Raw genomic sequence first — 24,380 nt, 5'->3', positions numbered from 1 at the left:
AGTGACCGTTTGCTGCCTTTTCAGGACCTGTCCAGGCTAAAGATTCCTACAGAGTTCCAGCATGTGATCTGGAAGGGCATCATGGAGCACCGACAAACCATGGAGTTCTCCCCTCCTCCCCACATACTCCGCACTTCCAGCGGCGCCTCCACGGTCAGCGTGGGCTCCACGGAGGCACGAGGGGAGCGCGTGATTGATGCCGTGCGCTTCACCCTCCGTCAGACCATCTCCTTCCCACCGAGAGACGACTGGACTGATTTCTCCTTCGACCTGGCGCCGGACTCACGCCGCAACAAACAGCAGCGCATCAAAGAGGAGGGCGAGTAAACCCCACCCCCACTTACAGTTCATATCCATACATGCTCTCAAGTGCTGTCTGTCACATAAACACTGCCATTTGTTCGTGGAAACAAATTGTACAGCTTAATGCCAATAAATGCACTTATTTTATTTTATTTTTTTTGTTTTTCTTGGGGTGTATTTTGGTCTGGTTGGTCATTTCAAGCCCCTAGTTTGATTCAAACAACTGTAGCTTTAGGGTCAGCGGTGCTTCGCCGGTTTCATTTATTACTGTTTCTTGAGATACAGCACTTAAGAAATGCTGACGTACAGTCATTACCATTCATTCTCTTCATCACAGAGAAATAATGTTTCTGGGGCTTTTTATAAATTTTTTTTATAAAAAAAAAAAAAAAAAAAAACAGGAGCAGGTTTTTGTTTCAAGATCTGTAAAACCAAATAGGATTCATAGTATTATAACTTTGTTTATCTGTTGGCTGTGACAATTTTTTTCACTCTGGCAACACTTTGATTTGAATGATTGCAGTTGTCAGATTTGATTGTAGACATTTTCAGTTGCAGCCAAATATTTCTAGTGTCTTTAAACATTTATGGTTAGGGTTTAAGACTGAGTTCATGTAGCTTTCATGTAACTACTGTGTCTTTAATTTTCAAGCAGAAATGATGCAATATGCAGATTTTTTGATGCATATAAATTTTACATTAATTCTTCAGTATTTGATTGATTCATTTTCAAGTTTTGTACAGTTTTTTTCATACAATGTTAAATTGTAAATATTCATTGTACTTATTTTGATACAATATAAACCAAAAAAATAAATATCCCTATGTTACTGAATGAATGATTTTTTTGTTATTTTCTCTCCAGTTTTGTCAGTGCTTCCTTAGAGACACAGGAAGACACTAAAGCTGAAATAAAATTGTTTTACTGAAATGACTAAAAAGAGAGCATCAATGTGTGTGAAATATAACATTGAGCTCCTGAAATTGCAGACTGCATCCAGGTTTTAAGAGTCTCTGATAAACCTTAAGTGCTTGGAGTGATTTGGATTCATTTTTCTACAGAGGCAACATACAGCAGTGAGCTAAATTTTAAACAAATGCTTTGAGTGCTTCTGGGTGAGTGTCCACTGCTGGGGCTATAATACTGCAGTCATTACTGAAGGGCACAGAGGGTGGTAGTGAGCACCCTTTAGTCACCATAATTTAGAGCGACAGCGCCCAATCAGGACTGAGTTTTTCCCAGTGGTGAACAACTCGGGTTCTGAGTTTTGAAAATGTACAAATTAAGCTGGAAAACATCAAGCATATAAACAAGTGTTGACTACTTTTTAAATTTATTAAAACAAAGGATTTTACAAAGAACAATAATGTGGTTTCAACAGAAACTGAGCATACAAGTTCAGAAGCTGAGACTGCGGAGTAGCACATGGAGAAAAGTATTACACTGTAAAGCAAATGGTTAATTTAACCCATGTTAAGAAAGCAGTCTTCCTCAGCAAAGATCTGTAAATTGGTCATCAAACAGAATCTTGGGTTAAGACACAAATCAGTGAATAGAAATCAGGAGAAAAAGGTCAGGAGCTGATATACAGGTTTTCTTTATCTAGCTTGTATATGGCTGCATGAGAAATCATGCCTTTATTGTGGTTTCTGGGCTGGAGAATAAATTAATTACAAAATACCATCTTCACTGGAGGCTAGCCCTGTTCTTGGGATTGACAACCTCTGAGTCCATTCATAAATACAACCCCAGAAGAAGGTTTACAGTATGTACAAAACATTTTCCCACAGGCCTTTCCTATAGAGCAGTTCTTTAAGGCTGCGATCAGGACGAGACAAAGAGGAGGAAGAGTCGTATTCAGTGGGTTCTTGGTATCGATGAGGTTTTCCAATGACATCCAAAGCAACCGAAGAGTGTTTGTGTGCACATGTCTGTATCAGGAGCCTTGTGCAGTTTTGTGATACAGCCTTTTATAAATGACAACCAGCAGCAGGTTTTTGTGCTACCCCCATGGTCCACAACAGCACTGAAAATACACACGGCACTTTTATTTTAGTGGTCTTAACATCTGTGACCCTACTGGCAGGCATAAATACTGCTCTGATCTAATATCTCCTTTTCAAGAACTCATCCAAACTGTACTGTAGCAGTTAAATGGCTAAACAACAAATATATACATAAATTAAAGAAGAGGAAAAAAAATACTGAGCATTTCTCAGACACCCCACCCCCTGCCTCATATATTTATTTTTTTTTAGTCTCACCCCAGGGTCCCCCTTCAGTCCATTGTATAAAAAACAGTGGATTAGGATTAAGGCTTGACACCGATATCCGAACTGAGGCAACAAAGCCGGCTCATACCTATAGGGGGAGATTTCCTTGATACAAACAATAACAAAAGCCAAAGGCTACGGAGAGGGGTTCGACCTCTCTGAATGTGTCCAAACTCCCATCGATCTGATGAGTCTGTGTTTGACCCTCGTGTCCAGATGGGACTCAAATACTGAACGTCAGTACTGTCCTGGGAGAAGAGCAGGAAAGAAGGAAGGAAGCAAAAAGAAAGAGGGTTTGGATAAAGAAAGAGACACAAAAAAAAAAAAAAAGTGTGGGATCAGTCCGTCCACTTCACTCCTCTCTGCACCACTGTGCCTGACCGGGTTTAGAGCCGTGGCAGTCTTGGTTATGGCTAGAGTCCAGCCTCTGCACTCCACATTTCTATGAGCTCTCCAGAGCGTCCAGCACCTTCATTATCTGCTGCTTGATGGCCTTCGTTGCGTCCCCAGCATTTGGGATCAAATACCTGTGGAGGAGAAAGGTGTTTTACAATCACAACATACACTGGGGTGGCTTCCAACACAGGGATTAAACCTCTTGATTTACATGTGTTTGTAAATCTGTGAATTACATGTCTTTATAATCTGTGAATTCAGCTCATTTAAAGTGTACACATTAGGACTAGTATAACCGTCATAGAAAACACAACACAAAACTCTCTGGAGTTATGCGGCGTGGGGTTTAATGGTCACAAGTAATCATCCGACATCAGTACCTGACCCGACTGATGTTCATGTGGTAGCTAAATATAATCAAAGCCACATAGAAATGTTCCAAAGTCTGGTGTAAAAGGAAATCTTACTGCAGCAAAGAGGGACCAACTCCCTATTAGTACAGTTCATATCCAAAGAATTCCTTGTGTAACAATTCCTATTAACCCATAAATGTCACAGTTATTGCATATTTTAACAGAAGTGTGATACTATGTTAATTGTCACAGGTTATCATACTTCATTACACTAAATCAAATGTGCTATTGATTTCACAAATTCATACCATCAAGAAAAGAATATCCTATTTTGTTTTTATAATATTTCTATACAAGCACCACTCTTATTTAGAAGATACATTATTATAAATAATAGTTATTTTAGGGGCCTAAGACATTTGCCCACTACAGCACGTTCACTGAAGTTTGCCCTGCAGCGTCCTGCTAAAGGTGGGGAAGCTGGGTGTTAAAATATTTTTAGATTTCTCAGGATTCCTGACAAAGGTGTAGTCAAAACATCCATATCCGAAGATGTTTGTGTCCCAGAGCACTATATTTTCCATAAGCTTCTTCCTATCTGGTGTGCATCTCTCTCTCTCTCTCTGCTGAGGAGATAATATCTGTGTCTTTCTCAGTGGAGGGTCTGTGATTCAGCCACTCCTCAGCACTCACCCATATAACTGAGTAATATGAGATTAGCTCAAACCAAATGTGTTTTCTACATAGTGTATGTCCTCAGTATAATATTAAATAAATAGAAAACACACTACACAACAAGTACATAAGAATTCACTTTAACATTTGGTGTGTACGCTTGCATTAACATAATAAAGACTACGTTTATTTTTATGAGTGAAAGATAATAACTGATGGTGTCAAATATCGTGTGGTAATAATGTGTTCCTTTAACATATGACTAAGCTTAGCCGAGCCTTTAAAGTGTAGGTACCTTTCTACTGCAACAATTTCCACTCCTGCTGCATTGTTGTTGCCAAACTTGAATGTAATCAGCTCAGGATGCTTCTTTTTTGACGTGATCTTCACCACTGAACTTAAGGCCTGTCTGGATTGGATGTAGGCGAAACCCTTCCGAGAGGCGATCTCCCTCAGACAGTACATGTGTGTCGCTGTGATCAGCAGGTGACTGTTGATTACAAAATGTTAAAGCTTACACTGAAAACATGACTAAGAGGCTAGTACACATTCACACCACAATAATATGTACCTTTACTAAAATGAGGCCAACCAGAATTAAAAAAGGCTGAGCAGAACAATTCATTCCACAAGGCCACCACAAATTGTTTCTCTAACCACATAATCAGGCTTTTACATCGACCACACCTAACCCCAAACTGTGACCTCCAGATAAAATACACAAATAAGAACTTGTTTATGCCAGGACTAATGCTTTTAGATCCTCTGCCATGTTCCTCAGCTTTAATGAAGTGGGAGAATATTCTTTTTCCTAAAACAACACTAAGTGTGCAGAAAGATCTACACACAAGGTGCCAATAATTTGTTTGAATTAAAGTACATCAAAAATCATAAACGTCATGAAGCTGATTATATAATTTACAAAGTAACTAGTGCCCATTTTCTACTAATGTAGTTCTCTGTCTGTGGACTATGACAATGTATAAATGCAGATATAGCAGTGAGAGATCAGCCTGAGTAACTGGAATTGGAATCTTTCTTTAACTCTCTCCTGGTTTAGTTTTACCTGGGGAACATGTGTCCTGTCTCCTTCACCTCATTGCATGGAAAGTGGTGCTTCACATCTGGCTTATTAATCCACGTCTGTATGTTCACAATCTCTTTGCGGTCATCGTCTGACATTGAAGAGCTGTCAATCTCATCTAGAAACACACAAAGAAAAAGAGAACCAAGGATAAAGTGGATAAACTATACTTCATCTTAACCGACCTTATCCTTCGACTTCTGCTACTTAAACATATGCATTTAATTAGCAGTGTTTTAAACCCTTGGTAAGTACTTTACAGCCTACTGCTGTAAAGAAAGACATACCGAGATGGAAGAACAATACTTTTTCCTTTTCTAAAAACCTTGAGTATCAGACATTACATTTTTGAGAATGTAAAAGCAGTTTATTCTGCTCTAACCCTGCTACCCAGCAGTCAGGAGGAAATACGTACATCACAATGAAAGTATTCATTCCAAATTAGATCTGTCATGAAATTGAGGGGTTTTTTTTATATTGTATTTATATAAAAATGAAACATATTGCCTATGTTCACATTACAAGCCTTATTAATCAATCCTGATTTTTTGCTATATTGTTCACATTCATAAATATAAGTGACCGATATCAGTCCCTAATCTTGTCCCTGAAATGGCATCCATTGATATGTTTACGCACATCACCAACAACACAAAAAGGACATTAATATAACATCCATTGCTGTTTTGCTGCACTGACATTGCTGACTCATGACAACAGCACTAGGCATGTGTGTGTGTGTGTGTGTGTGTGTGTGTGTGTGTGTGTGTGTATACAGGCGAAAGGATGCATGAAATCTGATCAGATTTTGCACACTCAGTTCATATGCCAACAAATCGCATATGAAGCACATCTAGGACCATATATGACTTAAATGACTCAAAAGAACATATTTCGCTGTTCACACAGCCCTGAAAAAATAAGACCTGCGTCACATTAAGGCAAAAAATTCAGATACGAGTCACTTCCGCTCATAATAAAATATAATATAATCATTAAATATTTACAACAATAAACGTCTGGGTTTTGTATTTGGGTATACATACCAGTATCATATTCTTCCTCATCCCCGATGCTGAAGACAGGCTTAACACCTCGATATGGTTTACCCACTCTGTCACTACTGCTCACATGCCTGAGAGGAAAATAATAATGCATGATAAACTCACATGGAGCTTTAATGCAGGCATAATCTCCCCCCGAAGCTACAATCAGAATTCATGTCATCGGCATCATTATCATCACACTAAAGAGCTGTGCAGTTACACATGGCAGTGTATCTATAAACAGAAAAGGTGAGTAATGTTAGTTGGAAAAGACCAAAATAAAACCAAGCTATTTCCAAGATGATAACCAAAGCGTGGGGTTCCAGGCAAACCTACATGCTTTCACAGGCATCACAGTTTAGTAGAGGTGTTACCTTTGTTCAAAAGAATGAAATACTGACCATCCACAGCTTTGGTCATCATCTGGTCATTAACTGTGACCAATGAGTGAGACAAGGAGTCTGAAAACACCCCTCGCATCTCAGAGTGGGAGACACAGTGGGAATCTCTGGCATAAAGCTCAGAAAGAGACAGAAGAGCCATGTTAGAGCCAGCACAGCAGCAGTGACCAACACAATGACAGCAAGACCCTTAGGAGCAGCGACCTGTTTCAGCACGGCTTAAGCTTCCAACTGGGGCCGGGCGGCATTCGTTATAAGGACAGCATTACTGTACAAGTCTGAAGAGGCCAAACCGACCCGATTCAACTGACAACAAACTGCACTCTTCACTCACCACTGTCAAAAATGTTCAGTTTTTGAGAACAGTGTAGGATCTCAACACATGTATTAAATATTCCACAATAAACTTACATTACGTGCCTTTGCTGAAAAGCAACAATTCTGTTAATTATGAAGGCAACACCGGTGGTCAGCTTAAAATACCTGGAATCAGCTTAAGTTATTATGATCTGGCAAATATGCAAGACTAGCTGGTAATACTGTTCATATCCAACACACAGATACGGCTTCTTCTAGGAGTTGCATTTTAAACATTGCCCACATGGTGGCGCAAAAGAGCTGCCAACTGCACCAACTAATGGAAGAACATCAAGAATAATTTATTTATTAACTTGGTTGCATTAATCTTGTAATTGCATTCTGCAAACTCTCACATTCATATTTAATAATAATAATAATAATAATAATAATAATAATGACGTCTGGATGTAATCACAGACGCATGGGTGGTTTTAAATATGCCTTTTAGGATCCTACATCTGGCTGTGTCCTGTAAACGTATGTGGGTCAGTCTTATAAAGTTCTAATGAAGCACCTGGGTATTTCACAGAGGCATGACAGACTCAGTGCACAAGACAATCTAGCCCATCTACATCTAGAGTTACACATTAATGAATGCACAAGTGTTAGTGTGCTACAGTGCATGCGTGAGTAAAGCAGGGGGTTTTGGACTCTGCCCTTCGTCCCTCTGCAGTGAGCCAGGCCAGGCAGTGCCACTGAACGGGCGTGTTGGGGGCACTGGTGGCACTCATGCTGGTGAGAGCACAGACAGACGGCTCCAGGTTCTTACCGATCAGGTATCCCCTTCTCTGGCCAGGGTAGGGTGAAAGATATTCTAGTGTGAAATAACAGGGTATGAATGAAGAGGGATGGTTTAACAACAAGGGGTGCAGGAAATTATAATCTCAAATCTAAATAAACTAAACCAGTGAATGCCACAGAGGGTTTTAATTTGGCTAGAGATATAACTGAGTGGAGTTGGATTTTACTGGAAAAAAGAAATCTCAAGAAAGGGAAGGATGATTATGGCTGATTATGAATATGATGCCTGATGGTAGACACATTTGTTCCAATTCAGCTAATAAATTAAGAGAAATGTGAAACTATATATACACTTTTGGAACTTTTAATGACACTTCCTTGTAAAAAGGGCACACAGCAACATAATGGGGCAAAGTGAGTTTTAGGCATTGGTACTTTTTGAGTTTAAAAGAGAAATCGCCAGTCACTCACCTGTCCACTGGCGTGGATGTATTCTCAATGAAGCTGATCACCTTCTCTTTCACATTAACTGACTTAGACTTAAGGGCAAAAGTCATTTTGTTGACAAGGGACTTGACACCTTTGCCATCACCTGTGCTATTCAGCTCACCCTGTAGAAAAACGAAAGACATAATAGAACACCAGACTAAAACCTGCAAACTGTACTTACTGTACAAAGAGTGTGACTAGTACAAACATTCCAGAAGTGAAGTAGAGCGTCACTTTTGGGCGCCATACCGGTAATGTCCATCAGGTGGCACTAAACGTCTAACGATTGTTTTCTCTGGTAACTGAATGATTAGAGGCACCGTTTGTTCATAAAAACAATGAGTAAGTGAGAGGGTGTCACAAATTTTAAAAGGTGAAAGCCATAGAATTGTTTACGTAGTTAACCAGGTCCAGGTCAACAAGCTTTAAATCATATTCTCATTTTCACAAATCTCAAGTGGAAGGCCATTTCACAATGTTCCCCCTTGTTAATTTGTACCATGAAAGTTGGGCTTTAATGTCACATTAAGTTAAGCAATTAACATTAATATGATAATTAAACTACAAATGTATGCAAAGCAAGACAATTTTCAATTACACAAATAATCTGCAGTGTGACTTTTCAAAGTCCTTCACAGAAAGTCTGTCAACTCTGCAGCAATTTTGGCAGTGCCACAGTGATGGTATTTCCACTCATACAAGACCAGGCTCAAATCTAAAATAAATAAGGCATAAACCCATGGTAACATATCATATAAATATTGAAAAGAAAAAAAAAATCACATTTTATCATGTGATGGGAAATTTTAAGTGTGTGTTTCTTTTATAAACAAGTGCTCATTGAATCACTAGTATTTAGTAGTAATAGGTAGTAATCACTGATGATTAGTAAAGGCCTTTGTTTTATATAAAGATGAGCTGTTTTATGAAATGTATGTTGCATTATTCTGTCTTTAGATTGTTTCACCAACTGAGTCTTTAGTAGAAAAGGAATTTGATGGGAGTACATAGGAGTGCAGCTTGAAAGAGCTACACTCCTGCATCCAAGGTATCAAGGACGTTTTTCTTTTTTAATGAGCACGAGATGTAGCTGGTTCCTAGAACTTTATTTCTGTATGAAACAGTTATCTTTTTCTCCTTGATAGGTGGCTCAGCTAAGAAAGAAGGGTTTTTGATTCTCTGTCTCAGAGCAGTGGGTTAGTGCATGCTTTTAGCTGCTCTCAATAAAGGTTACCCAAAGACCACTTTCAGTCTCATTTCTTATTAGTTGATAATTTCCATGACAATCATCTGCTTCAAAGAATGTAAAAAAAAATAAATTATGTTGTAGATACTGTGTCTTTCCCTGGGCTCTGTCAGCTTGCAGACCAACCAGCACTGGATACATCCATGATCAACTTTTTTCAACCAGTTACCTGTCTCTGGGGTCTAAAAATGTCCTTAAAATAAAATTAACTCTGCCAAAATTAACTAGGTCCTGCACTTAACACTTTGGTAGAAGTGGTTTTATTTATATATATATATATATATATATATATATATATATATATATAAATAAAGGTTCTAGAAACAAAGTTTGTATTTTTATTAAATATATTTAATTGTAAAGTGTAGGTTGATTGTTATGTAGCAAAAAATAAAAAATAAAAAAGCATTTTTCTAATTTTTTAATGGAAACCAAACCAAGTATGATAACTATGAGGCCTGCTATCCCTACATAGTTCAAGGTACACACACACTATATCACACACAAATATACAACTCACATCTGCTGAGCCAAGGCTGCTGTGGGATCCTGAAGTGCTGACAATCCAGTGAACATAAACATTGTCTGGACCCTCCACATTGATATCTGCTAGATGCTGCTGCAGTGCTGTTCACAAACAAAACAGCAGAAAGTCCTCATCACCACTCATCCTTAAATTATTCACTCAAGTAGCAATCCTCAAAGTTTAAATTTGTTAAGACTGCTTCCTGCTAGGTATGTTTAAAGGGTTATAGGTTTTTAGCTCAAAGTCCTTATTGATTAAACAAACTCTTAAACACGTGTAGGGTCCATTTCTGTCATTTATGGCAATAGCTTTCCAAAAAGAATTTGCTCAAGGCATTTATTCACGTAGTTTGCACTAAGATGGTCCTTTAGTAGACATAGTAGACATATGAGGCTGATTTTCACTGCACATGTAGTTTGTGAGTGAATTACATAGGGGCAGTGGACAACAGTTAAAGGACCGGGCTTGGTACCGGAAGGAAAGGCCAGGAATATACATGTCTGAAGTGCCCTTGAGCAAGGCACCGAACCCCCAAATGCTCCAAGGTCAACGGGGATGTGTGCCCGCTGCGTTGGGTGTGTTCACAGCCCCTATTGAACTAGTGTGTGTGTGTGTGTTCACTGCCACAGATGGGTTAAATGTGGAAGACACGTTTTTTGTACGTTGTAAAATGACAAATAATTGCCCATTATTATTATTATTATCATTATCATCATTTAAAAAAGGCTCATACTACAGCCTATAACATATGCATTTATACTAAGGTATATAATAACAAATTGTACTCTTCAGCCATTTTCACAGTGGCAGGACATTTCTGAGCTTCATTATAAAATCAAAAAGGATTTTACAGTGTGTATGATAAGATCACAAACAACAAAGCCATAGAGGCAAAGGGGGGGGGGGGGGGGGTGAGAGAAGAGAGAGAAAAAAAAAAAAAAAAAAAATTCAAGGGATTTTCTTATCTTAAGACACACCCTAGTGATGTAAGGAAAGACACTGTAATGACACATTGTAGTCACTTACCCATAAAGCCACCTTTAGCTATGCTGACATATTCTTTGTTTTTCTGCCAAAACCAAAAGAAGAATTTATTATAACGGTGCATTAAGCAGGACTGCAAGAGCATTAAAGCCACAAATGGGAGATGTTGTAACATGTATGCCAGCTTTTAGTGCTGGGAAAAAGCTTTTTACAATAGACATAATGTCACATTTATAATATATTATTAAAAACTATGAGTACAATATTTTTATTAAAAGTTTAAGCTAGTGCCAGCGCCATAGATGATTTCTGTTTCAGGGCTGGGGTGTAAATAGAGTCACGGTACGTACACACACACACACACACACACACACACACACACACACACCTGAATTCTGTCTGCAAATATCAATTTTGGCGTGCTTGTTTACTGTAGCCTAAAACAAACACGCCATGTGTCATGCTGACCACAGCCCAAGAAAACACATGTGTAGCATTTTCCAAATCCTTGCAATTTTCTTTTCAAATCAGAATCTTATAACAGGTCATTTCCTACTTTTCAGAACAAAGAGTTATACAGAGCAATCTGGTTTGCTGGTCTTTTTACCCAGCACATTATCGAGGACAAACTAACACTGCAATTAACCCCATCCAAATGCTTTTATTGGGATTCTTTCTGCAGCTGCTTTAGCTCGACACGCTCATGGATGTTATCACAGATGCTGTGGGAACAAGGAATAGCTGATTCTTCAGCATGAACTGTGATACAATCCGTGCGTGTCAAGCTAAAGAAGCTGCAGAAAGAGCATAGAGCACAGAGGAATTAACTTTTCTGGCTCTGGAACATATTGGTGTTCCAAATTTGGGTCACGAATGGTTGTGAGCTGTGTATCTGACCTGTAGGAAGTGGGCCAGAACCATGTTCATGTACATGTCCTCCTCCTCACGTCCACTGCCCATGAAGCACAGATGTTCCCCACTGGCCACTGAGCCCGATTCCAATGACTGCTTCTGTGCCTCCAGGAGGGATTTCACAGAGAGAGCGAACTCAGCTGGGTTGTGTAACATCTGTAGAGCACAGCAAAAACACAGAAAAATTGCATTACGACACCGACCTGCAGCTTGGTGAGTTTCCATGAAATTACAGAGCTATGGTTACAAAATCACTGCAACTAATAATTGATTTTTATAACTTGAAAATAATCTTAATCAGCTAGAATCACCTAAGCTTAGTATACAACTTTATTTTGATTATTTTTACCCATCGTTTAAGGGGTGGGATCATTCACAGTCTTACTGTACTAAAAATCACAAAAGCTCACTTAAATACAGGGCTCATGTATATCATGAACTATGCGCTGTGTACTATAATAAGAGCACAACAATCAATACAAAGATGCAGTACATTACCAGGTCAGAGTCCAGGTGGAAAGCAGTGGATAAGTGTCCCGCGTTGTACTGCTCTGCAGGGCGACAGTCCACTACGAAGAAGCGTACTCCATCCTGAAAATAAACAACAACAAAAATAAATAATTAAGTAAATAATGTCACCTAATCCAGGAGACATTAATCCTGTGAACGTTTTACAAAATATTACAGTCTTGATAGCTTTGTAGGCAGATAATGGACTGGATGATGGCTGGGCAGATGGAGAGTGATTTTTTACTAATTTTTTACTAGTTTTACTAATTCACTGAGTAAATGTTAAATTAATTTTAAGTCTAAACTTGACCTAAAATAATTTACACTCTGGAGTTGTTGCCTGAGTCTTTGGAAATACAACTGTCAGGAATTGTGGAGTAGTATCTGAGCTCTGTGGACTCACAGGTTGGAGCTGATTGGCCTGCAGGATTTCTGGCACAGACACAGGAAGACACAAGGCCTGACTCAGGTCCATGTCCTCCTCCTTCAGAGCCACAAGACTGCTACCAAACAAGTTCTGGTTCTCCTACACACACATATAATCACATACAAACAAATACATTTAATTCCATTATGTAGACATTTGCACTACCACAAATATGATTTTAAGTGTGCTGCAATAATGTAAGTGTCAATCCTGCTAATCTGCTCAGGGTAAGGAAACAATTCTGTGGGCACCATTCAAGAAAGATAGAGACCTTTCTGAGAGAGAGGGGCGTTTTGCTTTGGTAATACTGTGCCAGCGAAAACAGATCTTCAATATCCTCTGCCTCCAGCAAGGAAGGAGACTGTTCCAGCATTTCTAAACATGCAAATATAAACACACATCAGTATGCTAGTGCAGTACTATAAAACATGTTCTTAGTCCAGATATGAAAGTGTAAAACCAAATACTCACTTATGAGCTCCTCCTTACTGCCAGCTTCTTGGGCAAGAATCATGTCTCTGTATGTGTAAGCAAAAATAAATAAATCACAGACCTGGCTAAAATATACAATACCCAAGTGCTAAAATCAAAGCACTATAAAACAACAATTATTGTTGTTTTTATCAGTAATATAGCCTGCGACAGAGCCACATACTTGGCATTGACAAGAATGATGAGCAAGAGAAAGAAGATGAGAAACGGGTCAGCCTGCTGGAAGTATATATCCCATAAAGCCTGGGTGACTTCAGGAAGACAGTGGCTGGAGAACAGACTACCCAACTACAAGGAAACAGCAAAGAAAAGCACTTCACTGCACTTGTCAGGCTGTAAGTTCAAAACAATTATTAAAGTCTACTTTGTGGTTCATGCACAAAGATATTTACAGCAACTTTTTTCATTAGTCCAATCCATGCTAGAATTGAATGTGTCTAGAAGTGCAGTTGAGGAACTCACCCAGTTCATGGCATAGGAGTCTGGTGTAATTTTTTTGGTGTCCAGGAATGAACAGAGCTCAGGCTCATGGTACTGCAGCAAGAGTCTATAAAGGTGGAATGGCCTGCCCTTCGGCACACAGTCCCTGCAGAAAGAAAAAGAAAATCACATTCTAAAGGCAAATTAATTAACTTTAATGCCATAGCTAATCTGTGCAAATGTATATCCTGCCTTGGTGGACATAATAAAATATTGGAAATCAGCATCAACCCAGAATTCCAGTAGCTCTGCATACCTAACAGTAAGTAAGTAAATCATTATTTATTTAGCACATTTCTAGAGGAAGCCACAAAATGCTTCACAATAATATTGTATACATACATATATATACTCTATGACTATCAAGTGGTCCAAAAAAATTGCCTGCATTTGCATTACAGAACAACATTGTACTTTTTACAAATACAGGAAATGCGTTTTAGATGAAGATATTTAAGCACACAAGCCCAGTTATGCCAAAGCGGTCTCCTTTTCCAGAGTATAAAAAACAAATCTATCAAAACCTATAAGGCAATTATGCAACTTTAATTCACAAAGTACAACACTTGGCAGACTACACTTCTGTAGAATGTAAGCTTGGCAACATATGACTTCTTTTGAAACCTAGTTTTTCCACTGGCAAGTCTCTCTACCAACAAATACTTAGAATTGCCTTATAAGCACTTGAATAAATATACTATGATACATAGTGATGCTTTAGGCCTTACCGAGGGATATACTTATTCATAATGGCATAAAAGCAGTTGTAGAGGTCACTGCGGGGCAGTTGAAGGCCTAGCAAAGGTTTAAGGAGGTGGGGCCAGGACAGCTCTGCTGTGAACGTCACATTTCGAGACTTGCAGTAGAAGGTAATCACAGCTTCAACATCTGCCACCAGGTCACGGCCATCTTCCATGGGTAGCCCCAACTGGTCTGCATGCAGGGGTCAGAGATCAGTGATCAAAGACAGAAGTGGAATACCTCTGTTAAAACCTTTAGACTGTATTACTTTGATATGCATAATTGTGAAACATTTCAAATTAAGATTTCGTACTGGCTTCATTACACTTCACAGGAATATAGAAGGATGGGTTCTCTTTCTGAGTCATGGTTCCTCCTCATGCTCTCAGGATGTTGTTTTTCCTGCCACTGACTCCCTCTGCATACCCATTGGAGGTTTGCACCAGCATTTCTAAAAACTGCTTTGGAACACATTATAAATGTGCTACTGAATAAATAAAACTCAACTAAAGAGAAGTGAACTGAGAACAGGCTGATTATTCACTGGCTGACTTAGTTTTCAGTCGGTCTCGCCTTGGGCCTAAGACTGAATGCATAAGTATATTCCATGTCCTAGTACACAGAGTCAGATGTAGTTCTCTGCTGCTGGTACTGCAACCCTGAGCTCCCTGAATAGAAACCAGTTTCCTGGAGTCAGATGGGGGTTGGCAGCTTGGGGCTATAGAAGAGTTGCATAGGTTGATGAGTAAAGAAAAGTTGGAAGCTCTGGGCTTTATCTGTCTGTTGCTAACCTCAAATCAGTATGTTTTGCTGACTGAATAACAACACTGTCCTGACATCATATCCTTCACATGGGTAGGAAAAATAGAATCCTTGTATTGGTTGTTTGGGTTTTGAGGGCATGGTAAAAAAAATAAATCTGTACACATTTTAAACAATTACAGTAGGTTTTAGCATTTTTAAAAAGAAAATATTTTTAATATAAATCAATGCAAGAATATATTTCCCTTGAAAAAGGAGTTTACTCTTCAAAACCTGCAAAGTTGCAATGTTTTCATGTTGTAATGTTTTTAAGGTAATGTACTGGATGATGTAATGGCATAATACACACAAACAAGCCTTAAATTTCCTCTCAATCTTTCCATGACTAAACATAAAATATTGCTAGTTCAGGAATAAAATAATGGCTTCTCAAAAAGTTAAGTACACACAGAAGTCCAAAACTAATGCGTCTTTTTTTGTGTGTGTCCTTTTTACACAATAGAATGGAAACCGCTTGATATAAAAAGATGAGATTTTAATTATTTACCAATAAGCTGTTGACATCTGGTGTGTATGAGTGTCTGTTCTGGTAGGTCCAAAGCTCCATCCCATGAGGACAGACTGTCTCCTTTACCTGCCACATTTAGAGCAATCTAGAGAGAGAGAGAAAAGAGAGAGAAGAGAGAGAGAGAGAGAGAGAGAGTGAGCGAGAGAGAGAGAGAAAGAAAAATCAGGCATGCAAACAGGGCAGAAAGGTTAAAGTGATGTGGGATGAGAAAGGATGGGGGCTTTGATACTGAGCTGCAGTGGACGACTTTTGAAGGGGCCCTTATGGGGAGGCCATAAAGCTGCAGTTTGCGGTGTGTATAGCTTTTCTCTGCCCACAGTGCCTGTCTCAGATTTCTCTAATGAGCAGCAGATCAATATTGAGGCTCTCTGCACCTTTCAGGGAACAGCTGGAGCTGTTGCAAAGCTCTCCCCCCTAAACTGAGCTTCAGCACCGAGCTTTTATCAGCTCAGCAGCACACTGGCCATGTTATATGCAACGCTGTGCAAAATCTTATGCACCTGGGCAAATTTTTTTTAACTGTTTACAATATAGAAAATATGTAAACAAACAATGTAGTTTCATTATTTCTTGATTACAAAAAAGTAGTTGTATACAAACTTAGTTCTATACAAACAAATTCTGAATAGAAGTAGTTCTATACAAACAAATTGTAGGGATAAAACAGCTGAACCCACAACGATATAGTCAAACCTTAAATAGCTGCATTATAATTTTTTGATTTTCTCTTTTTTTTAATAATTAATTTCATTACATGAATCATGGTAATTTTATCAACTTTATGATTACTGATTATAATTTCAGTATTATATAATTCTACATGTATTTATCACAGATTTATCCTGTGCAAAAAATATATATCACTTTAAACTATACCATTTACACATCCTCACTCACCATCCAAAGCTTGGCTCTCTGTGGGGGTGGTAGGTCTCGTACATGGATGATGCCATCTTGCTCAGCATCCAAATCACCGCTGGCTGAGTCCAGAGCCTCAGCTAAGTCATGGTCCCTATTAAATGCAAAATAATTTTTTTTAATGAAAATGCAACATTAGATATACAGTAAGATACAAACGTTTAGTTATTTATTTCTCAGAATATTTAATCAAAATATTTAGCTCTCGGGCTCTCGGTTGGTCACTCCATTGCTCTGAGAATAATCACAGCTTGTTTGTTTGATATGCAAAATTTAATTTGGGTGTGATTTTTCTTTTCTCACTAATGTTTTCTTGATATCCACACATTCTTTCATACCCCCATCTTCTCACTGTGGAAAGACTGACTGAAACAACTACAGACAGACACACACAAGTATGTAAGTAAAGTCCTGCAGATGAACCAGTAAATAACTGAGAAACACATGGTGACATCTGGTGACAGAATGTGTAGAAAATATTCAGCACAAAGCCATATACACTGTGCTGTTTGCAGCAAAAGTGAAAAATCCAAGAAATCTTGGGGTTTCTATTCAATCAACAGGGAAAAAAAATTATTATATATATATATATATATTTTTTTTTTTTTTCCCCCTATGTAAAAGTTCAAGATTGCACAATCAATCAATCAATGGCAAATTTTAGTATGTTGTTATGTACGACCTAAAGAGTCATAAATATTGACAAACTCGACTTTAACAATCAGAAAAGTATGGTGTCTTATAAACTGTGTACAACGGAATTCACTTGGAAGTCATTCTAAGCATTCATGACTGCCATGCTTAGCATAACCACCGGTGAAACAAATACATTTTTGTATGACCGGAGATGTGGAGGAGTATTTCCTCATGCAGGTGCAATGTTAGCAAGCAAATATGGCACTGTCTCGCAGCTTCTGTACTTGTTAAACTTCACATTACACTGAGATGTCCTGATGTTTGTTTGACATCAGTTTAAACAGGGGTCCCCAACACTGGACCATGTGATCTAGAGCCTGTAGAGCTTTGAATTTCAAGATTCTTAGCTTTAAATTCTGTATGCTCCTCAAGACAATTTTTAACTGGATAAGGTGTGTATTAAATTGTTGAAAATAACTGACTACATTAGTTCAATTATTTGGGAATGCAAAGCATCTACCAATCCACAAATTGTACATTAGGAAAACTCAGACAGTGTTTTGTGGAAAGTTAAAAATTCATGTGATAATATTGGATGTTCTAATTTTGTATGTTTCTTACATCAATTGCAGAGATATTTTGTTGCTTTTTTGTTTTTTTATAAATTGTACCTTCCATAATCCGAGTATCTCCAATCACTGCACAGGATCTATGTTTATGTGAGAGCACCAAGACAAGGTTGAAGCATCCAAAATGAGCACAGGCAAATGAGAGTACCAAGTAAAAATGGCAAAAACAAGAACACCCAAGTGAAAATGGCTAAAAACCAGAGCTTCGGCATTCTCACCTGTCAGAGTTTACTAAAACAGTGTGAGAATGGTGTTATGTTGTTTGATCCTCATGGTATTTTGACCAAATTATGTCAAAGACATTTTATTGAGACCCCAGGGAACTGTGTTAACTTAGAAATTGTCCCCTTTAAAGCACTAGCTGGGGGAAGAAGGGAAAAAAAATACATCAAAGCAATTTTTCATTGTTACAATAAGGCACAGAGACTATCTCAGAATCGAAGACTGGGCAAAAAAACTCCACTAACAATGGTGCTCCTACCCACACAGCTTCTATATGTCTATCTCTCTCTCTCTCTCTCTCCCCCTCCCTCCTCATTCTGAAAACAATGTCCATCACTCACAACTGACAAAGTGGTTGCACCATGACAGCGTGACCCTGAATGTCCACAAAAGAGAAGTCATTATTGACATCAGGACGAAAAAAAAAGAATGTGCCATCTAAAATTCATACAGCAACACTATAACACAAACACAAAGTTTAAGTAATTTATGTTTTTTCCACCACAATATGTTTCACAAAATGCACAGTTCCCTTTATAAAATGATTTCACATTCACAAATGTACACAACTTCATTGATAAATTTTTGAGTGTGCACAATTGTTGTGTTGCACAGTTCACTGAGCTGTAAGTTAAAAGCTGATACTAGAAACAGCATCAGAGACAAGGTTGTTTTTTGTTTGTTTTGGTCTAATACAGCTCTGTTCTGTTATTTATAAAACATAGATGTCTCAAGAGTGTGAAGATAAAAACATGCGTCCTCTTGAGACATGAGGCCAAACTCATGTTCTTTTCAAAATGCCACAGATGGCAAAGAACTGTTAAGTATGTCAGAGAACACAACCTATCTAGATCTTTCACATCAGCTACTACATCTAGTAGCCAATGCTACTAGCGGTGTGGGGAGTGATGAGAGAGAGGGGACGAGCTCTCTAGGACGCCTTGACACGTATGGCTGAAGCATCATCTGGATGCTGAAATCTCCAGGTGACAGTGCCAACGCTCAGGGCACTTATGAATATCTGTGCCTTTTTAGAGCCTGTGGCTATATACAATAAATGGTTACATCTTTCCTTTAGACCTTATATCAGTAAGAAGTCTGTATAGTAACAAGTTGAAAGTAATAAGTTGAAAGTTTACATTTTCCATCATTTGCAGATAATTGTAATTTTGGGAAGAAAAGCATTTTATTATTATGTTCAAATACTTGGTGTACTAATACTTATTTATGTTCATGTAATGTTCTAATACTATAAACTTCAAATCTGGAAAATAAATGTGTGTCCAGTTTATCAGTTATTGGTCTCCTTGACTATTAATAATTGATATTATTTCCTTTGACCACTATAAAATCTAAACACATTCAATTATTATTATTCAATTATGTACTGTAAACCCTAATACCGAAAATAATATTAGAAATATAAGAAAACCTACATATTATTTGTGCATGAACACATTTGTCTTTTCATCCATTCACACATTACCTCAACCAGACACTGATCAATATTAAGATCATAAAAGTCTAATTTGCTGACAGCCCAACATATGCTTATATTCTAGAATTCACAGTGTTCATTTCTGCCATATATTGACATAATATTTTGCATTATGAATGTAATTTGTTTCAGATTGATACTCAAAATTAATTTGAAAGCTTCCCTGAGGAATTGAGTGATTTGAGTCAACATAAACATGTAGTTGAGGCTTTGATTCTCAAATTCCACTACAGTGATTTTGTCTGGGCCTGGACAGTGTGGCCACTGCAGCAGTAAACAAACACCCTTAATTTTACCTAGACCTGCCGTTAAACATCATAGGCATCCTAATAATGAAATCACCCAAGAAAGTTGAGCCTCAGTGAGCTATAAAGATATTTTTATTGCTTCTTTCAAACCAGACAGAGCTAAACATTACACAGAATGGAGCTACTTCAACAAAACACTACAAAAGGCAGGCATGAACTTGATGTCAGAAATGAGTCATATCCGATTTTCAGTCAACTTTGGAGAGATAAGAAAGTTGTGTATGCTAAATTTCCACATTTGGATTGAATTAAAAAGCACTGAAAACTAAAAAGGCCCCAGTTACAGACTTCCTTAAAAACTCCCAGATCAGCATTACAAAAACTCAGGAATAAACCATGAATTTGTTACACAGATAACCTGCTGTTTATAGACAGAACATATCTGAGAGAAAATATCAGGTTTTAATTAAAGATTATTTCTCATAAACCACTAAAAGCCATGTCCATAATTGAGAATCACATCATTGTGTATAAAACATTTTCTTAAGCAGATCTACTGTAGCTACATTTGATAATGCAAGTTAATGATGCTTTAACCCTGTCACAACATTTTGGTAGGAACCAGGGACTACGTGAACAATCCATCTTGGAAATGCTCTGACCAAATAAATTTGACAATCACAAAAAACATTATTTACATATTTATCGTAAAACTTTATTTACAGAGAGAATCGTATATGTTACCGTAAGGAGAAATTGCTGAGAATAACCCACACATGCCCTGGTCAAAATTATAACATGCTTACATATACACACACTCAGTCACTGTCTTTTCCTCCATTACATTCCCCTGAATAAGAGTGTCTGCCCTTCCGGCCTGCTGTTTCACATTCAGAAGAGGAAGAATGCACAATGTACTGTCTGTAGCAGTTACTTGCCTGTGTGCTTCCTCTACTCTGGGTCATATAACCACAAATCACAGTTACTTCATTTTTCATGTTTCCCAATTTGTATTTTTAAAGTTTTTCAATCATAAAAATTTCAATTAGGAAATTACCCCAGTTGTCATAAGTAATAAACAAACAAACAAGCAAGCACAGGGTTGAGGCTTCTGGTCAGACAGGTATGCAAAGCAACAGAATGCAATAGAGATCTGACATCACAGAAACAGAATAGACTGACAGACCTTATCACAATACACACCCAGAGAACTACGTGTCTAAAACGAGGTGTAAAGTGCATAGGTTACAGGCCATTAGGGGATAATGTTACAAGTGTTAATACAAACAGATATTTGCAGAAGGGACCAATACGACAATATTATCATTAGGCTGTTATGAATATTTCATGAGCACCCTTTATATTTATGGAACCTGACAAACAACATGTCTCATAAAGAGAGAATAATTAGGCCTGTTTAACTGGATTTAGTGCAGTTCAGTCTGTGAAAAGCTGACTAACCTTTGAAAAATGTGTCAAAATATCATGGTACATGTATCATGATGTGATGTACTGACCATTTCACCCACCCCTAGAATAATTAGGCTTGGACATTGAAACAAAATATATACATAGATCAATATGCATAAGGCTAAATGTAGAATTTTTATATACAGATCTGACCATGTGAGTAAATTAAAAAGGGTATGTGCAGATGAACCTGTATATACACAAATGATAATTATAGGAATACACACTTTATACACAGAAGTGAAACGCCTGGTCAAAAATCTTTAAAACACATCCAGACCTTTGAGACCAGGAGCAGTTTGTTAGTGTCAGAGGTCCACGTCCTATATATCAGTTTTAAATTTCAAATTCAATTAAACCTTTAATAACTCAACTCCATTCATCAAAATTATTTTTAATGTAATTTCAAAGACAAAACAATCCCTTAATGCCTTTAAAGTGGCTTAGGTGTAACTCTACACCTTGGCCTTCTTTCAGTATGTGCAGCTCTATGAAAATGCAATTAACCCTCACCTCGATCTCCAATTATTCCTCCACCACTCACAAGCTTGTGCCCAGCTTTCCTGGACTGGATATTTAGGGTTATGATGTAGGAAACTCTGGCTATCTGAAACCATGTGTTTGATATTATCTTTGCAATATTGCAAATCCAATGCCAAGATGCACAACTAGTACAGACTGATGCTATGTATTCTATCAGATAATAACGTCACATGGACAATGTAAACAAGGTAAATCTTGATATTCACTAGAAAGGGGGTGGGGGTGGTAATATTTGAGGAACCACATCACCAAACTAAGATTTTAACTCTATTTGGTCTGTTTTAAGGACAACAGACTTCTAAAATGTTAAAACCCTCACAATAATACGTCCCTTTCGTTCTCACTGTCACAGATAAATTGTGTTATTAAAGTGAAGCGCCCCTTTCATCCAACAGTATCAGTCTCTAAGCTGAAGTCATCATTAGCAGCAGCTCAATCCTCACCAGCCTTACATTGTGGAAAGCTAACAGGCTAACATCACCTAATATTTTAATATTAAACACCGAGACGAACCTTAAAGGCAAACGACACTGAAAGTATACTAAATTAATGAACGAAATGAAACTCGGAGCGAAACAAAGGTGGTAAAGCCTGCGTGAAAACCGCGGAGTCTGTCGGTCATTAAGCGGCTCTGTGACTGTCTCTGAGCTCGGCTAACAGTTAGCAGACGGCGCCGCTGGAGCTTTAACACTAAAACAACACACAGACTCACTGTTTAAGGACAGTTACACAGTGTTCATATTCTCTCCACACTAGGGGGCCCGCTCATATAGTCTGTCTGGGGTGTTTCAGTGTGAAATGAGAGCTGAAAAAGCGTCCCTTACCAGCTGCTCTGAAGAACTTCCTCCACACAGTCGGCCATTGCTGCCTCCCTCTCCACGTCACTCTCACTCTCCCAGGCGCAGGACTCAGGGCTGAGGGCTCAGGACTCGCTCACTTGTTGCCTCACCTATTTTTCTGAGGCAGCAATGGACAGAATCAATGAAACCAATACAACTGCTTCAGTAAAGCGTATAGCGCGAGGACATGAACAAAATCCACATCCATAACTGCAGTAGAATGAGCTGTCTTTAACCTTTGACCCGAAAGCCTTGGTCAGTTCATTCGAGTTATGTTTTTATAGCGCACTTGTGCCCAAACTTTTGCCATAGAGGCCCAGGTATACACTGAAGGATCATGATGGGTGGTCGATCATTCTCAGTGCTGAAATGACCCTTAAGTGGTGGTGTGTAAGTGTTGTTCTGGTATGATCAGACACAGCAGGGCTGCTAGAGTTTCTCTGCTGTATCAAGAATAGCCCACCAACCAAAAATATCCAGCAAACAGTGTCCTGTGTCCACTGATAAAGGACTAGAGGTCTAGTGTCTCTGACTTTACATTTACACAGTGGAACAACGAGGTAGCTGTTTCTAACTCAAGCATCACTGCTGTCTGATCCACTTGTACCAGGATAACATAAACTAACACTCTACCACCATGTCAGTGTCACTGCAGCACTAAGAATCATCCATCACCCATATCATACTTGCTCTGTGGTGGTCCTCTGGGGGTCCTGACATTGAAGAGCAGGATGAAACAGGGATAAGAAAGTATTCAGAGAAACAGATGAACCCGTTTGTTATTATAGAACTACAAAGTGCTCCTTTATGGTCAGCAGAGAGAATAAAATGCACAATGAAAGTAGATACAAGAATCATTGTTAGATAGCGTAACAGTATATTTTGTAAATTATCAATTTTATCAGCTGTTCTTACTACATACGAGCACTTTGTAACTCTACAAGTACAGTCTGTAGCGGATTTGATCGTCTGCCTGCATATTTTGCCTCCTTTCATCCTGATTTCAGTGGTCAGGACCTCAATGCCCCACTAAAAAATATGTATTATTTGAGTGGTAGAATATTCTCAGCACTACACTGACCCTGCTGTGGTTTTGCACTGGCATGTGTGGATCAGACCCATCAGCACAGCTACAATTTTTCCACAATGTTTCTACTCGCTGACCATTCTATTATATACACCTAATATTTGGCTCAGCTGTTGTAACGCAGTTTGTTATTCAGCATCCAAATTTTCATCAGTCGTCACAAGATGTGGCTCCAACACAGTTGGCTGAATATTTTGGTTGTTAGTCTGCTATCGGTCCAGCAGTGCCAGAGAGGTGTTTCAAAACTCCAGCAGCACTGTGTCTGATACATTGTCACCAGCATACACTATCACAAAAACATCACATCTGTGTCACTGCATTTTCGAGGATGATCCATCACCCAGCTCTGTGATGGTCTCAACCAATGAAAACAGTGAAATGGGTACAACAAATGCAGAGAAACAGATAGGTAGGTTGGTTGGATGAAATGGACATGTATTGTTGAAGTAAGGTCATGTTAACGTTATGGATGATTGGTGTATGGTCTTTTAGGATTTAAGGAAATGTCCTGGTGAGTGAA

At 38.4% G+C, this 24,380-nt stretch overlaps 2 protein-coding genes across 15 annotated transcripts in view; one reads left to right on the top strand and one right to left on the bottom strand.

Annotated features, from left to right (window-relative positions):
- tp63 (tumor protein p63) overlaps nt 1-748 on the top strand; it is a 100,986-nt gene extending 100,238 nt beyond the window's left edge. For 12 of the 13 annotated variants that reach the window (XM_066663686.1, XM_066663688.1, XM_066663687.1 and 9 more), the window contains one exon: nt 25-748. In XM_066663686.1, the coding sequence (XP_066519783.1) occupies nt 25-327 (303 nt within the window). In that variant the 3' untranslated portion in view covers nt 328-748. Of the gene's footprint in view, nt 1-2 lie in introns of all 13 variants that reach the window. The other variant, XM_066663691.1, reaches the window with a different exon arrangement.
- An 880-nt stretch (nt 749-1,628) lies between these two features.
- tbc1d23 (TBC1 domain family, member 23) lies at nt 1,629-22,892 on the bottom strand. Of its 2 annotated transcripts, XM_066666103.1 has the most exons (19): nt 22,759-22,892; nt 16,668-16,782; nt 15,750-15,855; nt 14,428-14,632; nt 13,682-13,805; nt 13,383-13,507; nt 13,199-13,245; nt 12,999-13,102; nt 12,704-12,826; nt 12,289-12,381; nt 11,776-11,946; nt 10,921-10,963; nt 9,889-9,995; nt 8,105-8,244; nt 7,662-7,706; nt 6,132-6,220; nt 5,068-5,203; nt 4,297-4,491; nt 1,629-3,104 (listed from the first exon to the last, which is right to left on the bottom strand). In XM_066666103.1, the coding sequence occupies exons 1-19, from the start codon at nt 22,794-22,796 to the stop codon at nt 3,020-3,022; spliced, it is 2,091 nt and encodes a 696-aa protein (XP_066522200.1). In that variant the 5' UTR covers nt 22,797-22,892; the 3' UTR covers nt 1,629-3,019. The 2 variants fall into 2 exon arrangements, with proteins under 2 accessions (XP_066522200.1, XP_066522202.1); XM_066666105.1 differs by lacking the exon at nt 7,662-7,706.
- Between the last annotated feature and the right edge of the window lie 1,488 nt (nt 22,893-24,380).

This window comes from Hoplias malabaricus, chromosome 3 (genome assembly GCF_029633855.1).
Source record: "Hoplias malabaricus isolate fHopMal1 chromosome 3, fHopMal1.hap1, whole genome shotgun sequence".
Classification (NCBI taxonomy): Eukaryota; Metazoa; Chordata; class Actinopteri; order Characiformes; family Erythrinidae; genus Hoplias; species Hoplias malabaricus.
The sequence above is the reverse complement of the archived record's forward strand: the minus strand, read 5'-3'. Positions and strand labels throughout refer to the sequence as shown.

Excerpts from the sequence above, each read along its gene's own strand:
- tbc1d23 (XM_066666103.1), bottom strand. The coding sequence starts at position 22,796 with ATGGCCGACTGTGTGGAGGAAGTTCTTCAGAGCAGCTG. Across the intron at positions 15,856-16,667 it reads AGAGAGCCAAGCTTTGGATG|ATTGCTCTAAATGTGGCAGG; the intron begins GTGAGTGAGGAT and ends CTCTCTCTCTAG. Across the intron at positions 13,508-13,681 it reads ACTCCTATGCCATGAACTGG|TTGGGTAGTCTGTTCTCCAG; the intron begins GTGAGTTCCTCA and ends GTTTCCTTGTAG.